Source organism: Scleropages formosus, chromosome 23 (assembly GCF_900964775.1).
Source record: "Scleropages formosus chromosome 23, fSclFor1.1, whole genome shotgun sequence".
Classification (NCBI taxonomy): Eukaryota; Metazoa; Chordata; class Actinopteri; order Osteoglossiformes; family Osteoglossidae; genus Scleropages; species Scleropages formosus.
In genome coordinates, this window is record NC_041828.1 from 9,293,610 (window position 1) to 9,317,370 (window position 23,761).

A 23,761-nucleotide genomic window follows, 5' to 3' on the forward strand; every position below is an offset into this window, starting at 1 on the left:
GCATCGCACAAAGCAGGCCAGATATCATGCAGGTAGATGGCTGGATATCCTCAGTGTCTTACTTACTCTTTAACAATCCTTGCCACACCCAGTTTTGGGCACATGTCCCGTTATTTCCTTGTTTTCAAGCACCGAATGATGTGGTGTGTCCACCATCACAATGTTAGCATATGTCCACCAGCTCCATACAGATATGTCCACTTTCACTGAGTTTATATGTCTACCACCTTCCCCTTCATGTGTCTACCACCATCGATATGTTCAGCTTCACTGTATTTATACTGTACATCCACCACCTTCTCCTTCTCCATGTAGCCACAAGCACTAAGTTGGTATGTCCTCCACCTTCACACCAGCAGTTCATTTTTAGAGACAGTCTGTTACACGCAAGCACTTCATTCACAAGCCACTGGTGGGAAAACTTTCCACTGAACAACTCTGATTATAATGAAGTCGCCTCAAGTCCATTGTTCATCTGCCTTTCATTGTGGTGGAGAATAATTCTTCAGCAAAGGGAAAAAAAAAAACAAACAAACCATGAAGCAATGGTTATTCTGAGCCTTGGTTAGCCTTCAAAGTGTTTATAAAAATGCTGCAAACTGAAAGGGAGGCCAGCTGGAGGTTTTTAGCACTGACACCATTGTCTGTAGCACTTCTGCAAACAGTTGTTCTTTGAGCACCTACCCCTTACATCACTCTTAATTACAACACGCCTGACGCACTCAAGCATTAACATCTCTCTTTGTCACTTATCCTTCACTTTGTTGTTTTTCACTGTATTCCAGAATAATGAATGAAAAGCAAACAACAGCACTACACTCTGACTGATCCCTTGTCGTTGTGTTAGCATCAGCGCCGGATGTGAGACATTTAATTCCTGACCCAAAATCTTTGACTCCTAATTTATCTTCCACTTTTGTTGTTCCCCCCACCCTCAGCTCAGACTTTCTGGAAACAATTTCCCATGTTCAATAGTCATTTACATGCTGCTTGATGTATGTAATTTCAGTGCATGACTTTTCATGCTTTGGCCAGTGGAACTTAAATTCCACTTTTTCTTTTATTGAAAGTTTGCGGACTACTTAACTTTGAAAGGCTTTGCCAGCAGTCAGCAGACTTTGATGCCATTGTGAAAAAACAGTAGGTTTGTTTTGACTTTGGTCATATGAGAATGAAAGAAGTTCATTATTGGGGTGTGAAATAAACCCAATTTCCACAGAAGTGGGGAAATTAAACAGAGCAAAAAATTCTAATTATGTGGTTAATGATTTGTACTAGGACTATTGACCATAACTGATGTAGCTGTCACGTTACTTTCATACTGGACATTTAACTTTGTTATGTGCACTGTACTACATTCAGCTTGTTTCTTTCACACCTTTTACTTCTATTTCCCTTTTCCATTACCTGAGTTTCTTTCACTTGTTTATGGTCAATGTCAAGACTCATACCAAGGTCCAGTAAGCAATACTTATTCACTTAATGTAGTGTTTTAAGTGTGATCAGTGTACCAGTCCACTTCAAACTTCTCATTTTGAAAGCAAATTTTCTAGTAATCAATTCTCAGAAACAGGAGGGAATTAGATGTTCAGATGCAAAGTATATGGAAAAATCACTTGTTTTTAATTCAGAAATGTAGATGTTCAGTAATAGTGCTTCACTGACATTTCAGTATTCCAAAGTCTGCTTTTTCAGGTAACCATAGCTAATTTTCAGAAAGCCAGCCCAAGTTTAGCTTTGTTGTGTCCCATTTTTTCTTGTGTCTGCATTATATACAGTCCTGAAGATCATTCCTGGGCCAATTGTCCGAAGGAGGCAAATCAGTTTCCGGGCCACAAATCTCTTCAGTTAAACACAGGAGACATCATTTCATTTTCTGATTTCCACCCTTCTTCCATTCCATGTAGATGTGGTGACAACAGCAGCCTGCCCTCTGCAAAGTCCTACTCTACCCTCAGTGCTCCCTCAACACCTACCAGCCGCTACGGAACAGCAGCGTCCCCCTCATCCGAGACTAGCGCAGATAGGTGAGTGGTCATTGGATATACTACAGATATTGGCAGAGGAAGTAAAACCTCAGTGACATCGTCAGGGACCTTCAGGCGTCTAAGTAGAAAAAACATACAGTTTTTGGTGTGAAGAATGTAACTCTTTAACGGAAAGGTGCAACAGGTTAAACTCAAAGAAAAACTGAAACATGTTGAACTTGTGCAGAATTCTGATGACAGTTTATATGAAATTCAGTTTATAAACACATATATATATATGCAACCACATTCATTTTGTAATTGGATTGTCAATAAATATGTGACTATAGGAAGGGGGTGCGGTGGCGCAGTGGGTTGGACCGCAGTCCTGCTGTCCGGTAGGTCTGGGGTTCAAGTCCCGCTTGGGGTGCCTTGCGACGGACTGGCGTCCCGTCCTGGGTGTGTTCTCTCGCCTTACGCCCCTGTGTTCCCGGGTAGGCTCCGGTTCCCCGTGACCCCGTCTGGGACAAGCGGTTCTGAAAATGTGTGTGTGTGTGTATGTGACTATACATAAAAATCTGTTTTCTTCCCAGGTTTCCAGTTGTTATACTATTATGTCTTAACTGCTATAAGGCTGCTGAATGTTTTTTTTCTGGGAAGGAATTTTATTACATTATTGGTCTGAGTTTGTGATGACATGAGTTTGGCATTGCATGCAATCATAGAGCAAATAAATGTAAACACATGTACTTAAAATGAACTCCAATTGCCTTGTTTTCTGTTTCTGCATGGCATTAGTTTCTGTTCACCTCTTGTCCTTCTTGCCAACTTTGTCACCTTATTTAAAGGAGTGTTTGATATACGTTGGAAGCCTCCTGTTTTTGCTGCAGTCAGCTAGTTTTTCAGATGTAAGCAGGGTCCCTCAGGATCTGTGTCACGCAAATTAGTGCAACCAAAGTCTCCATGAGTTTCCTGGTTGTTTTCATTAAATACTTACAGGTTCGCAAAGTACTATTTCACCAAGTAACACAGCAGACAAACAGTTTCTGTAAAAAAGCTCTGACAGCATTTTGGGTATAGTTGAGGATTTTAGAAGTGCCTTCTTTATAAGGGCGCTGCTGCTCAGAACTGCTCACACAGCCTTAATCGTTGAGCCTGCAAACAGGAAACATGGCATTTATTTTTTAAAGTAAACTAAACTAAACAGAGTGAAATCCTGTTAATTGGGTTGTTCTTAGTTTTGTGGTTTTTCAAGGGACCCAATGGTTACTGATTACTATAGCTGCATGTATTAACACTATATTACATTCTATTATTCTAGTCTTGCTGACAATGAATATTATGCCACTCCCTCTTGCTTACTCCCTCTGCCCTTTCAGACCAGCTTTGGGGGGTCTGTTGACCTCCTCGTACCGGCAACACCAGGAGTCCTTGGCAGCAGAGCGGGAACGCCGTCGGCTTGAAAGGGAGGAGCGCCTGCTCCGGATTGAGCGCGAGGAAAGGAACCGCTTCAGGTGAACATCAGTTGCTGCCCCTCACATCTCATAAAAACATATTGTTGAGACCAGAAGTACCTGGACCAGGGACCTATCAAACACATGTGTTGTGTACTTACAGTATGGTCAGGATCAGATCCTTGTTGCATTTTGTACCTTCTAAACACCTATAGCGCATCTCAGATGGACAAGAACCCAGGCCCTACTAAACACATCATCACAAACCTGAGATACTGCCATGAAGATCAAACATGAGCTGCACTTGATGCACTTAATCCCTCTACGGCAGCCATGGAAAACAATGGGAAAGGCTGAAAAGGACGATTAATATCTTCTTATATTGTACGGATGACAGAAATCAAGGGAAACAAAAATTCTTGTGTGAAATCTCTTTTCCAACAAAGGGACGCAGAGAAAAGAAGTAACAGACTGCCCTCCACAGTGGACGTGTTTTCTTACTGATGTGTTGTTTTCTTGTGTGCTCTGTTTTTGGGTCAGTCGAGACTATTTGGATAAAATGGAGGAGGCCAGACAAGCACGGGAGGAGAGGTAAGAATGCTTCCAACAGTAGACCTAACAGCAACAAACACACACACACACAATGGCAACTCAGTAATGCAGACTCTCAAACAAACTGCACACTTTGTAAACTCTGTATTCTGACCTTGGCAGAAAACATTTTTAAACCACTAAAGCACAACATAAAACCCACACAAATTTAACAGATCAGAGTACCGCACCAGCCGACGCCGGGATGAACGCAGCAGTGTTTTCACAACCACAGCGCAGTGCTTGCTAAATGAGATGTGTTTCTGTGGGTGGTCACCGGCAGAGGGGCTTTCACCCCACTCCCCAACTCATGATTGGATAATTGTTTTCAGGTTAAAATGTGCTTTCCCCTGCCAACTTTTTTCTCACATAGAGAGGGAGAAAACCAAAACAATTTCCTGGTCTTTTTTCTTTTCCACTTTGTGTGTTTTTTTCCACCACGCACTTCCGCCAGCAAATTAATTTTATTTCTTTTATGGGTGAGAACACTTTCAGAAAACGATTAAATTTGCTTTGTTAAATTTGCCTTTTGTTTGTCCACTACAGTTTGGTTTGCTTTTGTTTGAATAATGAACATTGTAAAGACCTAGTGCTGCTTTGAGTTTTCCTCTTTTCAAAAAAGGGTTATGGACTACATTGTGGTAGCAATGCTGAATTCTTGTGTTTGACAAATATGCTCATTGTCAGTCAAGAATTTTTAAGAACAAGTTGCATTTTGAAAAGACCTGAGAAGAAATATTAAGCTCAAAATGACTATGAGAGTAACTCTTGACAAAGAGCTGGAAAAATGTAAAGAACAGGCTTTGTTCTTATGCTTTGTGCTAGAGGGAAAAGAAATCCTTACCTGTCCATATTCTGAACTCTCTCCCAGTCTACCACTGCTGCCTTTGGTCTACCTTTAATGGTCCATCTGTCTGGCTGCCACTTGTTACTCCAGCCTGCTTCCAGTTGCTTAACCCTCTGTTATGTAACATCTACCTGTAGCTAATTGTTTTAGTCTCTCTGTAAAAATGCAGTTCAGCCTTGGTTTCTTTCCTTTGTCTATCTTAGCCATCTTCAATATGTCTTAGCACTAGCCTCAATGATATCTTCTTCTTAAAGATGTTTAGCCTTCAAGATTTTACTTTGACCTAGCTGGATGTTTCAGTGTACCTCAACCTTCCTCAGTTCCCCCTTACACTTTTCCATCTACCCTAGCTAGCATTAGCCTCAACATAGCTTTTCCTTCTTCAGGCTGTTTAGGTTTCCACATTTCACTTTATCCTTGTTCTCTTTTCCTCAGAATGCCTGTTTACTTTACCTTTGTTCAGTCTATCAGTCTGTCTTAGCCTGAATATGGCTTTATTTGGGCTGTTTTAGCCCTTAACATTTTGTCTCAGTCTTGCTCTCTTTGCCTCAAAATGCCTCAGTCTATCCCAGTCTTCCTCTCTATCTTAGCATTATCCTTGACATACCTTACCTCTATTTGTCTTATATTCCCTTTAGTCACCTCTGTCTCCTTCAGTGTGTTGTAGCCTGCACCATTTTACTTTAATATTGTACGCTTTGTCTCAGAATGTCTGTCTACTTTAGTCGTTCGTCTTTAGTCTATTTGGCATTAGCCTCAACCTACCTTAAGCCTCCTGTATTTGAGTTACCCATTTTTTATTCACTTCGGTATCCTTCAAGGCATTTTAGCCTTCCATATTGTACTTTAGCCTTGCTCTCTTCAGCGCTAACTCACTTGGTCTACCTGAGCTTCCAACTTGTTGCCTCAGATACTCCCATATTACCTCCAGCTTCCTTGAATTGCATTAACCTGCCTCAGTCAGCCTTTTCCTGCTTCAACATCCTTACTTGTCTTAATGACTCATGTCAGTTGAGATGGCAGGTCTTTTTGAAGTGTTTACAAACAGTCCAGGCCAATTTCATTGACCATTTAAGATGCTTTCAAGTCTCTGATTAAAACCATTTTGGGGAAAGACTGGGGGACAGAAAGAAAAGAAATCTCCCTTCTGGTTCACATCAGCGCTAATGCCTCAATTTTCAAGGAGATGTATTCTGAAAATGAACCTAAAATAGAAAACATGTAAAAATTAAACATAGCATCGCTACCTAGTAAGTAACAGTACCAATAACAGAATTCATAAATGTATGGGTCTATCATGTTATGTCATTTTACATTTTTCAGATAGATGTTCTATTTTTGAGGGGGTGCGGTGGCGCAGTGGGTTGGACCGCAGTCCTGCTCTCCGGTGGGTCTGGGGTTCAAGTCCCGCTTGGGGTGCCTTGCGGCGGACTGGCGTCCCGTCCTGGGTGTGTCCCCTCCCCCTCCAGCCTTACGCCCTGTGTTGCCGGGTAGGCTCCGGTTCCCCGTGACCCCGTAAGGGACAAGCGGTTCTGAAAGTGTGTGTGTGTGTGTTCTATTTTTGATATAAAGGTTATCAGCTTCTTCTAAGAGCTGCATCTAACAGGACAAATACTCCACTGCTGCTGAAATAGTCACATACAACTTGATTAGACAGAGAAATACAGAGTAAACATCAAAACAAAGAAGGTGTGGAAACACCCTTGAACCAAAGACAATACATAAGAAGTTTCATGTCATATATGCTTTAAAAGATTTCCAAATAAACTTTGATGATTTTGTCTTTTATACACATTTTAGATGGATAAAAGATGCTTTACTCTTCTGGGTGTTCATTTTAGAATGTTTTGCTTTGATTGCTTTTTCTGTTATAGTTAGATGATGGCAGTTAGGTGGATAGATCTCACACACACACATTTTCAGAACCGCTTGTCCCTTATGGGGTCACGGGGAACCGGAGCCTAACCCGGCAACACAGGGCATAAGGCCAGAGGGGGAGGGGACACACCCAGGACGGGACGCCAGTCCGCCGCAAGGCACCCCAAGCGGGACTCGAACCCCAGACCCACTAGAGAGCAGGACTGTGGTCCAACCCACTGCGCCACCACGCCCCTTGTGGATAGATCATAAATTACAAATTCAAGGAATGGATTTAAAACATCTATAAACTAAATGCCAATAATTTCTAACTTCATATTCAGTTGCAAATATAGTGATTTCAAATTAATTTAATAAATGATATGCAGTATAATATTATTGCTATAAACAATGCAGAATTATGCAATCTACAACTGAATGCAATAGAATAAGAACCTCTGTCTTTTCCAAAGAAAACATGGAAAAGAAAATTTGGGCAAAGAAGAGACTGAGGGTGGAGTTTCAGCTTAGGTTTGTGTGTGTGTGTGTGTGTGTGTGTGTGTGTGTGTGTGTGTGTGTGTGTGTGTGTGTGTGTGTGTGGGTGTGTGTGTCAGTCTGCCCTCTAATTCCCGCATGTGCTGCTTTGAATGGGGGACTGATAAGCTAGCTTCAGACTGGAGTGTACACAAATCAACATTTGACTGCTCTCCAGTTTCACTCTGAGTCAATAAAGTGGATTCCAGTTAATAAGCAGGGAAATACAGAAGTCCTTACATCCATTTGTAAATGCTGTGAATGTAGGCTGAGACTCTTTCTTTCTGCATTCCCAGTCATTTGGAATCTGGAAGAACTGCAGGTTTACTGGTGAATGCTGTGGATTTATGCAGTAGGCAGCACATCTTGAAAAAGTTTAGCTGATTTACCTCTGATGTTCAGCCTTCCCACTGGAAAGCCAAACGAGCCTTTTTTGTTCTGTTGGATATTTTCTCTGTCAGTGATAACTTAACGCTCGAGAGGAGAGAGAGAAAGAGAGACGGCGCTCCTGCAGGAAAAAGGGAAGGAAAAATGCTGAAAATGAACAGACTTCAAGTAGACCAGAGAGCATCTTAATGTTTCTTTCCAAGGAGTAACAAGAGGCTGATCCGACTCCTGGTTCATATTGTGACATATCAGAGAGGAAACACAACCTCAGGGGAATGCGTCTTGTCCACCTGCCCTCCTCTCTGCCGAAGCGTGACCTGGCGTTGTGCATGGGTTGATGGCATGCCTCCCCTCCTGGCAGGTACAAGCACGTGGAGAGGATAGCAGCGGAGGAGTATGAGCGGGAACGTGAGCAGGCAACACTGAGGGGTCGCAGTGAGCTGAGTCTGCGCCTGAGCCCAGCCCGTGGGGGCGCTGGCTCATCCCGGAGTACCACACCATCATCCGTCGAGTCACAGGAGGAGCCCGAAGTTCCCCCATCATCGTATCAGCCATCAAAGCAAGGTAAGACTACAAGGTGTTTCTTTCAACTGAGCCGAGAGGCACAGACTGAGTACAGGTTTTACCTTAAAAAGGTACATTACTGAAAATTGTTTCATATTACATACCTTTTAACATGTGCAATTATGCTGTGCACATTTTGTCTTCATGATATAGTAATGGTATTTATTAACAGTAAAAACAGTGTTAAAGTTAATATTAAAGGGTTGCTGTACAAAAAAAAAGAAAATAAATCTACTGGGGCTCCACAAGAGCAATATCAAATATAATTGTCATAGAAAAGTTTTATTTGATGGTTCATTACCTTTTTTTGGAACTACCTTCTTAGGTTGTTGAGTGGTATAGTAGTAAAGCCTCACATTGACAGATAAAGAACTATAACTGCAAATTTCCTGTTCAGATCTAGGGTCAAAATTCATTAATTAAATCCCATGGTAGTACACTACCAAGCTTTTTCTCTAGGTTGTTTTAATAAACATTAACATAGAACATACAAGGAAAGCTTTTACAAACGGGCCCAAAGCATGAATGAAAACTTTATTTGCGTCTCAGTAGTCTGAAATAAAATAACACTTTAAAGCATAAAGCATTATTTTTTATTCAAAGATATCTACTATGCTCTTTTCTATGCTAATAAAGAAGATAAATGTACATTTGAATGTTAGACAATAACATCTAAGAACTAATGTCACTTTCAATAAATAGCTGTGGGGAAATTTGACCCCCACATCCACTGTATGATTTAAAGAGTTAGTAAAACTTTCACAGTTAATTAAGTAGAATAAACATAACTGCAGACTCCATCCTAATTTGTTATGGTGGAGACTTCAAAATAACTTCTCAGTTAAACACTTACTGATCTACAGTCAAACACGGGTTTTTTTTAGTGCACTGTTACTGAACTGATCCGTGGATACACCATAGTGAATGTAGTAGATTAACCAACATAAATGAACATTTTTCTCATACATTTGCACTGAGATACTGAATAGATCCACGGAAAACACAATATGTGTTGTACACATTCACATACATACCTCGGCATACAATATTTTAGTGGGGATGTTCTGAATGTAATGACAGACGTGCCTTTTGCACATGCAAGCAGCATTTCATGTGTTGAATTAATCTGATCATGTGTGCATGTGCCAGAGATATGAGTTCAGGAATATTCACTCCAGACACCACCAGTGTTTCATGTGCTCTCTCTCATATTCTCATCATTAGCAGTTTGCCTTTTCTCTTGCTACATGGTCTGATTTTACCTTCTTGAATGATTGATTCCAGACTTATTAGGAACTTTGCATTTTTCTGAGAGAGAATGGCTTAGAAGTCCGAAAATTGTCTTAAGTAACCTTCTTCTGAGGTCACTCATGTCATATCTCCATCTTGGGAGATAATGACACTTGTGCTTATGCAGTCTACCATCTCTTGGAAGACCACAACAGAAGTGGGGGAGAATTTTACTCTAAACAAACACCCACTCTTTTGAAAGGCTGGAAATTTCTTCAGTCAGAGGTCAGATTAATTCTGCTTCTGGAATCTGCACTGGCGTGATTCAGACAAGGTCACTCAGTTGTCATATGGATGTGATGGCACAGTGACTACTTCAGTTGTTTTTTACTGAAATGCAATGGGTTAAGGCACCGTGACCATCTGATTGTTGTAGGGTGAAAGGCTGGAGACATGTTTTTTGTACCATAAATGTCAGCTCCGGTTGTGTGGGTCTGTGAGTCACTACCTTTAAAGAACTACACCGCAGTTCTCTAAATTTGGTCCCTGGTGTGCACACTTGAGATATGACTAAGGAGAATAATTTAGAAGCCAGGGTTTGAAATGGATATATTTACAGAAAATAACCATCTGCATCAGGATATTTAGAGAAAAATTTCTACCTGTGTGAATTTGGTTGGTGAGAGCCAACTCTATTTCTAGCCTCACAAAACAAGAAGAAAGCATGAAAGGAATGCAGCCCCCCCCACCCCACATAAGGGTCACAGCTGAGCCAAGGGCAAGGTCTATCATTCCAAACATCTTAATTCCCATCTCAGAGAATCTTTCCATTCTGTGCAAAATCTGGAAGATGGGGCTCCAAGTCAGAAAACCAAAGGAACAATAAGGAACTTGAAGAGCTATATTGTCAGGCACACTTCATATATTAAACATATCCACCCATTTCATGGCTGTGATGATATACACCCTTTGCATTTGCCCAGCTCAGATGTTCAGATGCCTGTCCCCTGCTCTTTCACTTCCCCTTTTCCAAACAGATGGGCCAAATGATTCTTTACATCTGAAGCCCTGATTTATAGTCTCTGTATTTAGTTTCCAGATACAAAGTGAGGCAATGTGCTGTATTTAAGCTCAGATCCATCTGAAGTAACAGGAAGAAAGTTTACATAATCCAGTTGAGAGTGAAGATCAAGTGAAAAATAGGCCAAAATAAGACTAAATGCAAACACAGTAGAAACAAATAACTCTACATTCCTTAACCTCTGTATCTACGATTTTCTCCACTGTATAATTTTGACAGCTACACGGCAGACAATATACTACGAATCTTAATTTTTGAGTCTTTTAAATCACGTGATTATCAAGCAATCATGTACTTTTGTGAAACTGAAGGTTCAAAACAATTTGAATTTGAATTTTCTCTAAAAGAGCATAATTTGAAATCTGGAAGGTAAAATAATCTAAATGAAATGGACAGTGTTTAATAAATTGTACTCAGTGCTGTCATACTTAATACCAACCTCGTCCCTTTCCAGTGATGTATACTTTGAAGTGGTAAGTGAATTTCTTTCAGACTTCAATCAGGAGTCAACAAACTAAACAAAAATCTTATGTTAGTCTTTGAACCTCCTGTAATGACAAAACTGCATGTCAAAATGCTTTCAATGTGCTTGCGTACACCTACCCAAACCTTTATTACATAATAGCATAGATCTTGCTGTTTTCGCACTTTCTTTTTTGTTGAAAAACAGGCAGCGAGTCAGATTCCCACACTGAACAACAACAAACCACGATTTCTTTAGAGCCTCAGCCAGAAGTAACAGTTTTGGAACCAGACAGGGGGCAAGAAAGGGACCAGGAGGAGGAAGAAGACCTGCAACCACAACCAGAAGAAGAGGTGGGTGAGCTGGACAAGGAAGGCCAAAGGGAGAAGGACGAGTGTGATGAGGAGGTGGAACCAGAGCATGAGACTGAGGACAATGCCATCTTGAGCGAGAAGGAGAGACAGAATGAGGAGGTAAACGAGAAAGACAACTGCTCTGCTTCAAGTATCTCCTCAACCAGCAGCACTTTGGAAAGGGAGGAGAGACTCAACACCAGCAATGAGACAGGTAAGCAGTGACACGGGGTCATGCTACAAAATGAGAAACCAGTTTTTCCAGAAATACCAATGTTATTAGCCTATCTGTATATACATCAAATGTATGAGGGAGAGTCTACAAAATACCATGAATAAATAACCTGATAATGTTTACCATGTGAATGAATTAATACTGGTAAAATTCTTTGGACAAATAATTTTATCTTAATGTAGTCTGTTATTCTTCATGCCTGCAGGACAGTGGACACAATGCATTAAAGATGTGGATGTAAATGAGCAGTGCAGTGCAATACTCAACAACAAGCTCTTCATGTTGGACATGCTCTACGCTCAGAATAAGAAGCCCCTGGAAAACGATGAAGAAGAAGAGGAGGAAGAAGACCATGAGAAGGATAAAGGTGAAAAGGGTAGGGAGACAGAGGGCATATCTGTGTCTGATGTAGTCAGCAGCCAGTCGTGCGAAGACAGCGTGAAGAACACTGACGTGCAGAATTTAGAGAACCAAGGAAGTGTACGGGCCTTTGCTGAGAAGTTTGGTGATGTTGTCAAAGGTCTGGTGTCACCACCACTGGCAGATACCTCTGACAAGAGGCCAGAGCCAGAGAAACCAGCCCCCACGTCCCTGCCCCCCAAGAAAGAGTCAGATTATATCTGGGACCAGCTGATGGCCAGTCCCAGAGAGCTCCGCATCAGGGACATAGATTTCACTGATCTTGGGGAGGAAGATGATGTGGACATCCTGGACGTTAGTGACAGCTTGGGAAAGGGAGACGGGTTGCCTCCTCCACCCCCACCTCCTAGCTTCTCCAACTTACCCCCTCCTCCTCCACTTTTTGGCTGTCCGCCACCCCCTCCCATCCTGGGCATGAGATTGCCCCCACCTCCACCTTTTTCTGCCCCTGCCCCACCCCCACAACCTTTCCTAGGCTCCCCACAACTCAGCAGAGCCGAGCCCCCGCTCTTTCAGAAAAAGAAGAAGACCATCCGGCTGTTCTGGAGTGAAGTGCGGCCTGTTGACTGTCAGTTCCAGACCCACAAACAGTGCCGTGACTCACTGTGGTCCAAACTGGAACCAGTAAAGGTGGACACATCAAAGCTGGAGCACCTGTTTGAGAGCAAATCCAAGGAGATGCCCGTTACCAAGGTAACCAAGGAGAATGTTTACTGATTCCAAAGGGTTTATCACATGGACCTAGCAGTTACATGCACCTGGTTACATCTCTTTGAATGTCCACACTGTCATTTTACAGTAGTTCAGTGTTTTCTGTAATCAGGATAAAGCTAAAATAAAACACGTAACATGAAGGAGGGAATAGTAATGGCATAAAGTTTTTTTGTTGCCTGAGATACGTGTTTTTTTGTTTTTTCTTGTAAATTTTTGGTCTTTAACTGACCCATGGACCAGGATGAGGAATGAACAGAATGCTGTAATTTAGTTCTCGGAGTGTAGACAGCCCGTTCCACATGAACAACCTATGCTATGTAGGTGTCACTTGAGCTGTGTCACCCCATAGTTTCATTTTTAACCTTCCACAGCTGATGTAAGATTGGAAACAGACTGCATCGAATATGGGTCAGTCCCATTTCACCCTGAAAAGGAAAAATGGAAGATTGAGCGGAACTGCCATAACGTGCTGTAAGCTCTATAATAGGTGCAGCCTGTTTTCCCCAGATCTTGGGACTCAGAGGGGCTTCTCTCACTTTGAACCGGGGCTCCGAGAAAGCTCAGGCCTTGGGCTGCAAGGGCAACCACACAGATTGAAAGTGGTTACCATTCACTTCACAGCAGAAGTCACGCAGATGGGCTCATAACAACCTAAATTCGCTTTACAAGAAATGGACCACACCGACATCCTCACCTTGGATGGCATTTATTGTGCTTTCCAATCCATTATTGGTCCCTTATAAAAGACCTCAAGGTATTTATTCATTTAGCTGACACCTTTGTCCAAGGTGAATTACAATGTTTGGTTTGTATACTGAGCTACTTACAATTATACACCTGGGTAATTTTTACTGGATCAAGTCAAGGTGAGTGCCTTCATCATGAGTATTACAGCAGGAGTAGGAGTCAAAGCTAAGTGCTTTGATTACAAGACAAGGGTTCTTACCACTACATTACTCGCTGCCCTGACAAAAACAAAAGGTACAATGGCTTAATAACGCTAGAAACATTCTAACCTGAAGAGCAATTTGAATAGGATTAGAGTCTAAAGGCTACTGGAGCCACCTTTTAGCTGCCATAGGAGGAAATGTGATAGACATGAAGCCTGCATGGAATGTAGCATATAGGGTCAGATGTACCACTGAAAAACACATGGCAGTGAGATGGACACATTGCAGGGATCTGTGCAGCTTAATGTGGCAAAATATATTGCACTAGAATGAGAAGTAGACTCTTTCTCAGCACCTGTTCCTCAAGGCTCTTGATGTGGTGGCCCCTGTCAGAACCTAATGACAGCACAGGGCTTGTTTCACTCTCGTGCAGCTGGTTTAGTCTACATAAATACACAAGCCATGGATCACGGTTTCACACCCGAGAACCTCTGTCTTCCCCTGCCTTACCTCCACCTCCCTCTCCTCTCGGCCCGGTTAATAGATTCCCTTCCCTTTTACCCTTGTTCACCTTCTCATTCCAGCTCCTCGCACACCCCCCCCAGCCCTTCATACAGCTGCAGTCAATTTCCCTCAGTGTGCAATGCTGCAATACCGAGCTCCAGCTAGCGACTAAACAGGCCCTTCCTTCAGTCCGTGCTCCAGAATCCCTTTATGCTAATGCCAAAGAGAAAAATAGCCTTTAGGTGCTCGCGTGTTCTGCACAGGAGGCATTCGGTGCATAAAGGGTTTTTATTTGTATCCAAGAGAGCTGTGTCGCTGATAATTACCAGAATCAAAGGCATTCCTTTCCTCTCCTTCCTGTAAGTATGAGCGGGGAGCAACGGTGACTCAGTCTCGCTTCGCTTGTTTTCAGTTCCGGGTATATAATAATAGGAAGCTATAATAGTAAACATAACCCTTCCAGGCACAAACATTCTGGGATAGCTTGGGAATGGATGTCTTGCTTTAAAGATCAGACCTGTGATATCACCTGTGGGTTTTTTTTTTTTGTTTTTGCACACTTTTTGTTTTTTATTTTTGGAAAATTAATGCTTCCTAGGGTACCCTCCATTAATATAGACAGGGAAAATGAGGTTGCTGACCATAACTCTACATGGTACTTCAAAGAGAAGGTAATACTGCAGTATATACTGATTATAGTCAGAGTACATGTCAGTGAATTGGGCTTAAAAAATACATCACAGTCACACAAATACAAAGCTTGGGCATGTGCTCATGATTAGTCTGACAGGTTGAAGTGGTAAGCGATTGGTCCCTTCAGAACCTTGTTTCAAGTGCACCAGAGGAAGACCAATGTGGAGGAGATTGTCGTGACAGGATTTCTGGTACTAGCAGACTGACAGAAGTCAGATGTGTTCTGGTAGGTCAAAAAAGGACCCAGAGTTGGGAGATGGGGGTTGGGGGTCAATGTTATCTTGCCAGAACTCAGTGTGGTTCAGGTAGCTTGAGAAGAACCACAATGGGGGATAGAGGAAGAACTGAATATGTTTCGAGAAAAACCAGCACGCAGGACGTATTCCTGCCAGAACCTTGTTCTCCTCAACTGGTTCAGGTGCTGTCTATAGAGGGAGACTATCAGATAAAGGCCATCAAAGACTTACTCGGTTCTCTCCTCGCAAAACACGCCCTTCTGTCGATGACTGCATGTCAAGAATGCCTTTGTAATGGCTACCAGACAGAATATTTGGGAAGTCACTTTCACCAGTCATTTGCTTATCTGGTTATGTACTTCAATTTCTGGCAGGTTTTCATGTACATTAGCTTGATATTTTAGTCTGAGTTTTCACTGAGTTCATCTCATGATAAGACTTCCAACAGAAGGGTCAGTGAGGTCAAGCTGAATAACTGGATTTTCACTTGTGTGTCACCGATCGGTGCAAACTTTGATTATTAGACCTTACCTTGGACAACTTTGGAGTTGTGTTGAATTTTCTGGAGCTACTGTCCTTTCTCAAATGTCGTGGAACCAGTTTACATCACTAACTGATTCTGAGAAAAAATGTTGAAGTGATGCTGAAAAATAAATGGAACAATAAGTAGCAATTATTAGACACAAAGGAAAAACTGAACAAGTTCTTGATTGAAACTGAAACTTTTCAGAACTGATTGTTGCTTTAAATGAGAAATACAATTTTTCCATTTTGTTCATCACATTATCTATCCTGAACATTGCTGTGCCGTTGCCAAACAGCTTAGCTCTGACCTTCCTGTTGCAGTGATTTATGTTTTGTCTCCAAAAATCCGTGGAACACAGTCACTCTTTGTTGAAAGTACAGTTATAAACTTCAGCATCTGCATAACTGGTGTTTGCCTTGTTAAATAATGCTTCTTTGTTCCTGCTTTGTTGTGTGACCTTTCACGTACCTTTTTGTCTAGAAAACAGCAGCTGATGGCAAGCGCCAGGAGATCATTGTGCTGGACTCCAAAAGGAGTAACGCCATCAACATAGGATTGACAGTTCTTCCCCCACCCCGCACCATCAAAACTGCCATCCTCAGTTTTGATGAATATGCCTTAAACAAAGAGGGCATAGAGGTGAGCTGACCTCAAACACAGAGGGAGTACAGCACTGAGCACAAAGTTTTACCGTATTATATGTCAACACAGATTTTAAAAAATTATCTAAATCCATATTTTGGAGTTTAGAAAGAAAACTTTCCATGTTCCTTTGTACATTAGGAACTTGAAGATACTTTACAAAGGTTTTTATTATACTGTATATAGAACCCACTATAGCCGTTTCCTAATTTTCAGTGTTCATCCTTTATTTTTTTGCTCTGCAGTGTTACCAGTATTCATCAGTCATCTCCATTTTGCTAAAATTTTTTGTTAAGAACATTTTCTGTGGTTTTTAAAGTATATTTACTGTGAAGAGTGTCTTTAGTGTCTCTAGCCTCCTGCTCAACATAGCTTAACATTGCCAACCTCTCAGTGCAAGATGCAATGACTGCATCTAAAAGTCGTTTATTTTACTAAGCATTTGGCTGGGGAAACTTCTTACTGCAGTATTGTCAGATATTGTCCATAACAACATCTACTGGTTCCCCAAGAGTGGGGAAAAAACTCTGTACAGAAACGCGGAAGCATTTTTTCTAAAATAGTCCATTCTTTTCAAAGATGGTTGTATCCTAAAAAATGTGATTCCAGTGAAATTCTGCCACTGAATGGTTTTTTCCCTCTAAAAAAACAGTTTCCATTAGATGGGATTGGCTGTTGTGGTTTCTGAGTTGGACCGGTATATTTTGGCTGATTATGTATAATTAATCACGTTGGTGATTAAAGGGTGGCGTCACATGCATACTTTTGAAACCAAAATTTAAACCTTTCATTTGAATTTCAAATATGCAATAATGATTTATTTAGAATTTTGTCTATGTTTTTTTCTCATAATCAGTATTCCTGTCTCCTTTCGATGGGAAAGCTATGACTATCTGTCTCAAGTAGTATCATGTTTTCCCAGCCAGGATATCACATGAGACTGCAAGGCAGCAAACTTTTTTCCACATTGCAAACATCTAATACCCTGCTTTATATACGAAAGTGCAATATACACAACACTACTGCTAATATGTATGTTCCTGTCTTGCTTTTCCGAATTTCCACCTTTTTTCCCTGTCTCACTATTTCCTGCCCATTCTTTAACCACTCTCTTCCTCATCTCTCCCTGTAGAAAATCCTGACAATGATCCCTACAGAGGAGGAGAAGCAGAAGATACAGGAGGCTCAGCTGGCTAATCCGGACGTACCCCTGGGCAGTGCAGAGCAGTTCCTCCTCACCTTGTCCTCCATCAGCGAGCTGTCAGCCCGGCTACAACTCTGGGCCTTCAAGATGGACTATGAGGTCATGGAGAAGGTCAGAGCACATCTAGGCACTTTCTTTTCCTGTCACACTGAATGCGACTCGAGAATTCCATCAAGCGTAACCAGTATTTGTTTAGATACAGCACCTGTGTGCCTAAAAGTCTGATTTCATGTGAACACTAAACAAGAGCATGATGCACTTATTTATACTGGCATATTGTGGTAGGATGGGAAAGAGAAGTTAAGTGTTTTTTACTGTAGTGGAGCTACCAAAATTATATAGTACAAACTCGTGTTGAATCAACTCTGAGAGTGTTTATATGGTCCCTAAATTTCCAGATAAAGACCCCTGGCATTGCTGTAGAAAACACTGCTGATTTTGCTATGTGTGTAGAAGGCTGGACGTGAATTCCCCCATTACAAAAAAGGTGTGACCCTATGCAGGCCAGTCTCATTGCACTGAGACACACTGTCATATTTGGGGAAAAAAAGGAAAATAAAAATAAGAGAGCAACCATTGCCCTAAAATGTTGCTGGTAGATGACTAAGTCATCAGTTATCATTCCTTTTTTTTTTGACCATCACAAAAGAAATCATTACCTCTTCTACAATCTCGTTCTGCTTGTCTTTTCATTCTGCAGTCCTCGAGTTTTCAACCTTTCATGCTCAAGTTACGTGTCAGCTCCGTCTTCACTTTCCACATTGATGTGCTTTCAGGTGGCAGCCTTCCCAGAACAGTAGACATGACAGCGCCAAGCAGAAAACGCTTAGTTAACATAAACCCCACCTCAGTGTGCAGGCAGCCTGGCAATTTTCTCCCATATTGTCGAATATGGTATTGAAATAGGTATTAATGACTGAAAATGAAACGTTGACATTTTTATGACTTTGTTTAGAGCAGGAAAAGGCTCCAAGCCCCCGTGTTTACATACAGAGGTTTGATAAACGTTAGCTAGGTGTTGACGTCATGGAACATTGCATTCTGCATACAGGATTATACAGTGTGTCATGGTCCAAGCTGCTGACTAGCAAGTGGGTGGAATTATCCATTACTGATTTAATAAGGCCCTACCATCAACATCCTACACGCAAAAACGAAAAACAATGAATTTTATTTGGCCATGATGGATGTTTTTCCAGGAATGCCCTTGGAATGTCAGGGTTCAAAGCCCTGTCAGAAATGTTTGAAATTCAAAACATATTCCCTTACTTATGGTGGAGCCACCCGTTAAATGTTCGGAGATCTTGTGGAAACTCGTTTATCGTGCTTCCCGATGCATTTCTCCTCAGATAATAGCCAGGATCACAAATGCCCACCTTGTCGGGGCTTTTCACATAAGAACTCATGAGCAGAATAGGATTCTTGAGGTGGCAGAGACAGTCATCGACAAAAAATATTTTGTTCAAGAAGTTAGAGGCACAAAATTAGAACCACGTTTTTCTAATCCCAGCGGCATGTGCAGATGCAGTGCAGCAAGAGGCGGGCTGGCGCACCTGCTGCCCGGCTCTCTCGTCACTGACCGTTTCCTCCCACTGCAGGAAGTAGCCGAACCACTGCAGGACCTGAAGGAAGGAATGGACCAACTGGAGAATAACAAGACTCTGCGGTATATTCTGTCCACACTGCTTGCCATTGGAAACTTCTTGAATGGGTCCACTGTGAGTTACGCCTCCTCCACTTGGTCACAGAGCTGTCAATCACTGTAAATTCACATATTGGTCATCAGTGTGCAACACTGAAGAATGATGAACAGCTACTTTTCAAGAGAAAGAAGACATCAGCAAAGGACCTCATGCACATAATTTTCCTCCTGTTCTCTCCATGTACAAGAAAAATACAGTATGTGATATTATTTTTATTAAGCTTAATGCCTTGCATTTGTTATACTCGGTGTGCTTGTCTCTGAAGGCAAAGGGCTTTGAGCTAAGCTACCTGGAGAAGGTCCCAGAAGTGAAGGACACTGTCCACAAGCAGTCCCTGCTGCACCATGCCTGCACCATTGTGGTGGAGAAATTTCCTGACAGCACAGACCTCTACTCTGAAATTGGCGCCATCACCCGCACTGCCAAGGTAGGTTCCCGAGGCCTGCACGAGAGTGGCATGTATGACGCCCATAAGACAGCTGGTATCTCAGAGTTGGTGATGTTTGGCATAAGGTGCAGAGAGCTATAGCAGCACAAGGTCTGCTTTCTCCAGATGTAACATGTAGTCTGACTCGACAATAATTTTCTTAAACAAATAGACAGAGCAGAGTAAATCAAATTAATATCACTATTTTTCACTTATATTTTTATTGCCTCATGCTTACTTTTGCTGGCGCTTGTCGCTTATAGTTTCCAGTAAATATTTTCCATCTTCTCTAGATGACAGCCTCTCTTAGCTGTGAGTTGAGATGGCTCTGCCGCCTGTTCCTGTGTTTTTTAGGTGGACTTTGACCAGCTGCAGGAGAACCTTTGTCAGATGGAGCGACGGTGCAAAGCTTCATGGGACCACCTGAAGGTCATTGCTAAACATGAGATGAAGCCAGCGCTGAAGCAGAAAATGTCAGATTTCCTGAAAGACTGTGCTGAGAGGATCATCATCTTGAAGATTGTACATCGCAGGATCATCAATAGGTTTGGTTTTGTATGCCAGCAGATTTCTCATTCAGCAGCTGTGATAGGGTTAGCAACAATTACAATTCCTACTTCAGTGTCACGGTATTTCTAGTTTTGTCGGGCAAAGTTAGAGACTATCTCATGTATTTGCTTGTCTATTCTATTGCCTGTCCTTGCCTTGGGAAGTTTTATGAATATAAAATTCAAGGCCTGCTTGAAATACCAAAGATGCCATTAGGAGGATGTTCTAAAAAATTAACAAGGCGAAAGAAATGACTGGCATTTGTGTTGCTCTACGTGTCAGGTTCCATGCCTTCCTGCTCTTTCTGGGACACCCTTCCTATGCGGTCCGAGAGGTTAGCATCCAGCACTTCAGCAAAACCATGAGTGAATTCGCCCTGGAGTACCGCACTACGCGGGACCGTGTGTTGCAGCAGAAACAGAAGCGTGCAGACCATCGGGAGAGGAACAAGACACGGGGCAAAATGATCACAGATGTGAGTGTCCCTTTTCCCACAGCCACTATCCACTGGTGTCACAGAACCACAGAACTCTTCTTGAGAACCATCACATACAACGCTGTCTACTATAGCATCGGGTCTTTTATATCTTGTACGTCTTGAGCAGATGTGATTTGAGGCATTTTAGTATACATGCAGTGCCCCATCACACTGGGTAGCACTGCTGCCTCACGGTTCCCAGGCTGTTTGGAGGTGGGATGGAACCTGGCTCAGTCTGTGTCTAGCCTAGCACTCTATGCTTCTGGGATAGGCTTTGGACTACCATGACCCTGACTTGGACAAGCGGTTACCAATAATGAGTGACACATTTTCAGTTGTTTTGTTTTTGAAGAGGTTATGGTTGGTATAAGACACCTAAGAGATGGCCTGCAAGAGCAAGATGCATTCTGAGTGCAAGAGACAGGTCAAGTGCTGTTGATGGACAGTCCGCAGTCAGAAAAATGTGAATCTGTGCTTACGCTGAGCCATATTTAGATGATACCCCTGATCACTGTTGCAAATCTATATTCCAGACACAGGCTTTCTGGAGCCGCCAACAGAGAAGCCATCAAGATGACATTTTGCCTTGTAAAACTTTGCTGTCTTTTAGAGGCATTCAGAAAACTCTGCAGTCATTTCCAGTCTTCTTCAAAATTAAACACAACAAAACTGCTAATAATTATAGCTCGTAACATGGAACAGATGTATTCATATAACAGAGGTGTGTGCAGAGTGTGTGTGGCAGGGAGCAGAATCAGTGCGGCTGACGACTTGTGTTTTCCTCACCACCGCTAAAGTCCAGCCGCTTATGACCAGAGATTACAGAGGATGGAATATCCTAGGAAATCTACAGAAAAATCCCAAATAAACAAAGGAAGAGGAAACATTAAGATGGCATGAGATCAGAGAGCAATGTGATCAGACTCTTTCTGTTCCTCTCATGACTTGCGGTTGGTTGCTCGTTTGGATTAGTTTCAAGTTGAGTTTATTATTCAAATTTACTCAAGAAAAACAACAGCAGTGTCCCCGGAGACATTTGAACCAATGACCTTCCCGACCCTTTTGCTGCAAATCTGGCTCGCACACTGTGAGAGATTTCAGCACAGCTCGGCAAACACACATACACACTTTTCCCGCATTAACAGTAGACCACAGTGCCTCGGGTCCAGAACAAGAGAGCCACTATTACTTTTTTGGAAAGCACACGCAGCCCTTGTCACATCCAGGGACTAACTGCAGCGACTGTCACGACTCACCAATGGCAATGTCTGATACCTCCATCTGATCTCAGAGAGGTGTTCCAGACATTACAGCTTAATCCCAGAGACCCTCACAGTTCATTATAGCGGACACTGCTACCTTATGCCAGAATGGCCTCCGGCTCAGTGCACCAGACATGTGCAATTTGCTCTGTAAAGATCTAGCTCTTCAGACAGTATTCCGATCATCCTCTGCTGGCTGTGGAGAAGACAGCAGTCCACGTTGTCAGACATCTCCAGTCGATCCCAGAGAGGCCTGCCGTTCAGGTCGCCAGACACGTTAAGCAAATCTCAGAAAGGCCTGGTCTTCAGCGTGCACTCCGATTCACAATGTGTTTGACCTGGCTAGAGTCACTTAAGGTTAAGAGGAGCCTCATCCAATCCCTGTGTGAAAATCCAAACCTTTGGATGTCCCTGCAAAAGAAACAATAAACCCCTTCCGAAATAAATCTCATCTTGGACAGAGTGCTTCACATGCTACTATGTGACATGTATTACTCTAATACGTTGCACAGATATAGACAGATATGTAATGTGTGTGATGTATATAATGCATAGTAAAGCTGCAGGAGCTGTTGAGGAGATGAGCGCAGCTGCATTGTACTCAAAGGATGTGGGTTTGAATCCCACCTCCTGCTGTAGCACCCTTGATCAAGGCATTTGGAATAAATGTATAAACTAGATATTACCCATCTGTGCAAATACATAATCACTGTAAGTCACTTTGGAGAAAAATGCCAGCTAAATGTAAATTAGACTCTATCTTCTCCATTGTCACATGCCTTCTCTTTCTCCCAGCTTCTTCCACTGTTTCATCTCTCTGTTCCATCTCTATTTCATCCTCCTCCTTCTTCTGCTCTGTACCTGGCCCTACCATCCTGCTTCTCACCCTGTCTCTTCTGTATCCTCTCTAGACTGATGATGAAGAGGACGGCGAGGTATGAGGATGTCTGTGTGTGCCTGTATGTCTGTCTCTTCACGTGTATCCTCACGCATTAGTTGCGGTTTCCATTTAACCTTCACCAAAGCGACTTTGATTTGCTGGCCTTCCTCCGCTCTGCTTTGTCTTCCTTCTGGGGTTTTCCTTTCCCGCATCTGTTTGTTTGTTTGTGCACTTGGCTCATGCCGATTGAGTGATCGAGTCTCGTCCCGACTGCCTGTGAATGATCCCTTGTTCGCAGCCGCAGTTCAAGCACTAACCACGTGTCCCTCCCGGGGGGCGGTTTCCCCCCGCGGCGTTTTCATGTGTGTTGAGAAACTCTGAGGAAGCTAACAGTCACAAAGGTTGACCGCCTGTCAGAACCCCACAGAAAAGGAAGTCGATTCAATAAAAGCCTTGGCCTTTCTTTTCAAGTTCTTTCAAAGCTATCCTCTTTCTTATTTGTTTGCCTACTTCAGTGCTTCAGCGCTTATGAGTCTGGAAGCAAAATCCGTATAGGTGGAAAATTATCCGTGCCTATAGGCATATCCCAGGAAGTGTCATGGAGTCGGAATAGGTTTCCTCAGTCTGGAATAGCTGTGCTCTCTCTTCCTCCCTCCAGGAATAACATTATTATCCTCTGAAGGTGGCAGGTAAATAGACACTGCCCCCATTGTTTGACCAGGTGATTCTCATTAGGGCCCGGCTTTGGAGGGGGTAATTGGATCCTGTTAGGTAGCACTGGAACGCTCTCCAGGAGGCAGATCTAATAATAGTTTTCTGGCTGGGACAGCAACTAGGTAAAGAATAAGATTTCACTTGGCTGTACTGCATGTGGGGCAGTGGGCTATTGGAGGTGCAAATTCCATTCAGAGGTCATTGTTTTGTCACAGAATACCACAGAGTACCACGTGACCCCTATTACCGCAGATTCTGACAGGTGACCTACCTCAGCGGACCGACACAGCAACAGCTCACGTGCGGCAGATCACAGGAGAAACCCACCAGTGTTTGTGAAGGATGGTGAATAATGC

General features: G+C 42.5%; 1 protein-coding gene across 4 annotated transcripts in view; it reads left to right on the plus strand.

The window, feature by feature from the left end:
- fhod3a (formin homology 2 domain containing 3a) overlaps window positions 1-23,761 on the plus strand; it is a 98,606-nt gene that overhangs the window by 69,094 nt on the left and 5,751 nt on the right. For 3 of the 4 annotated variants that reach the window (XM_029248231.1, XM_029248232.1, XM_018750449.2), the window contains 13 exons: window positions 1,908-2,027; window positions 3,347-3,481; window positions 3,962-4,012; window positions 7,999-8,201; window positions 11,183-11,542; window positions 11,769-12,676; window positions 16,027-16,185; window positions 17,321-17,503; window positions 18,991-19,110; window positions 19,361-19,522; window positions 19,877-20,067; window positions 20,354-20,546; window positions 22,723-22,746. In XM_029248231.1, the coding sequence (XP_029104064.1) occupies window positions 1,908-2,027; window positions 3,347-3,481; window positions 3,962-4,012; window positions 7,999-8,201; window positions 11,183-11,542; window positions 11,769-12,676; window positions 16,027-16,185; window positions 17,321-17,503; window positions 18,991-19,110; window positions 19,361-19,522; window positions 19,877-20,067; window positions 20,354-20,546; window positions 22,723-22,746 (2,809 nt within the window). The remainder of the gene's footprint in view (window positions 1-1,907; window positions 2,028-3,346; window positions 3,482-3,961; window positions 4,013-7,998; window positions 8,202-11,182; window positions 11,543-11,768; window positions 12,677-16,026; window positions 16,186-17,320; window positions 17,504-18,990; window positions 19,111-19,360; window positions 19,523-19,876; window positions 20,068-20,353; window positions 20,547-22,722; window positions 22,747-23,761) is intronic. The other variant, XM_018750450.2, reaches the window with a different exon arrangement.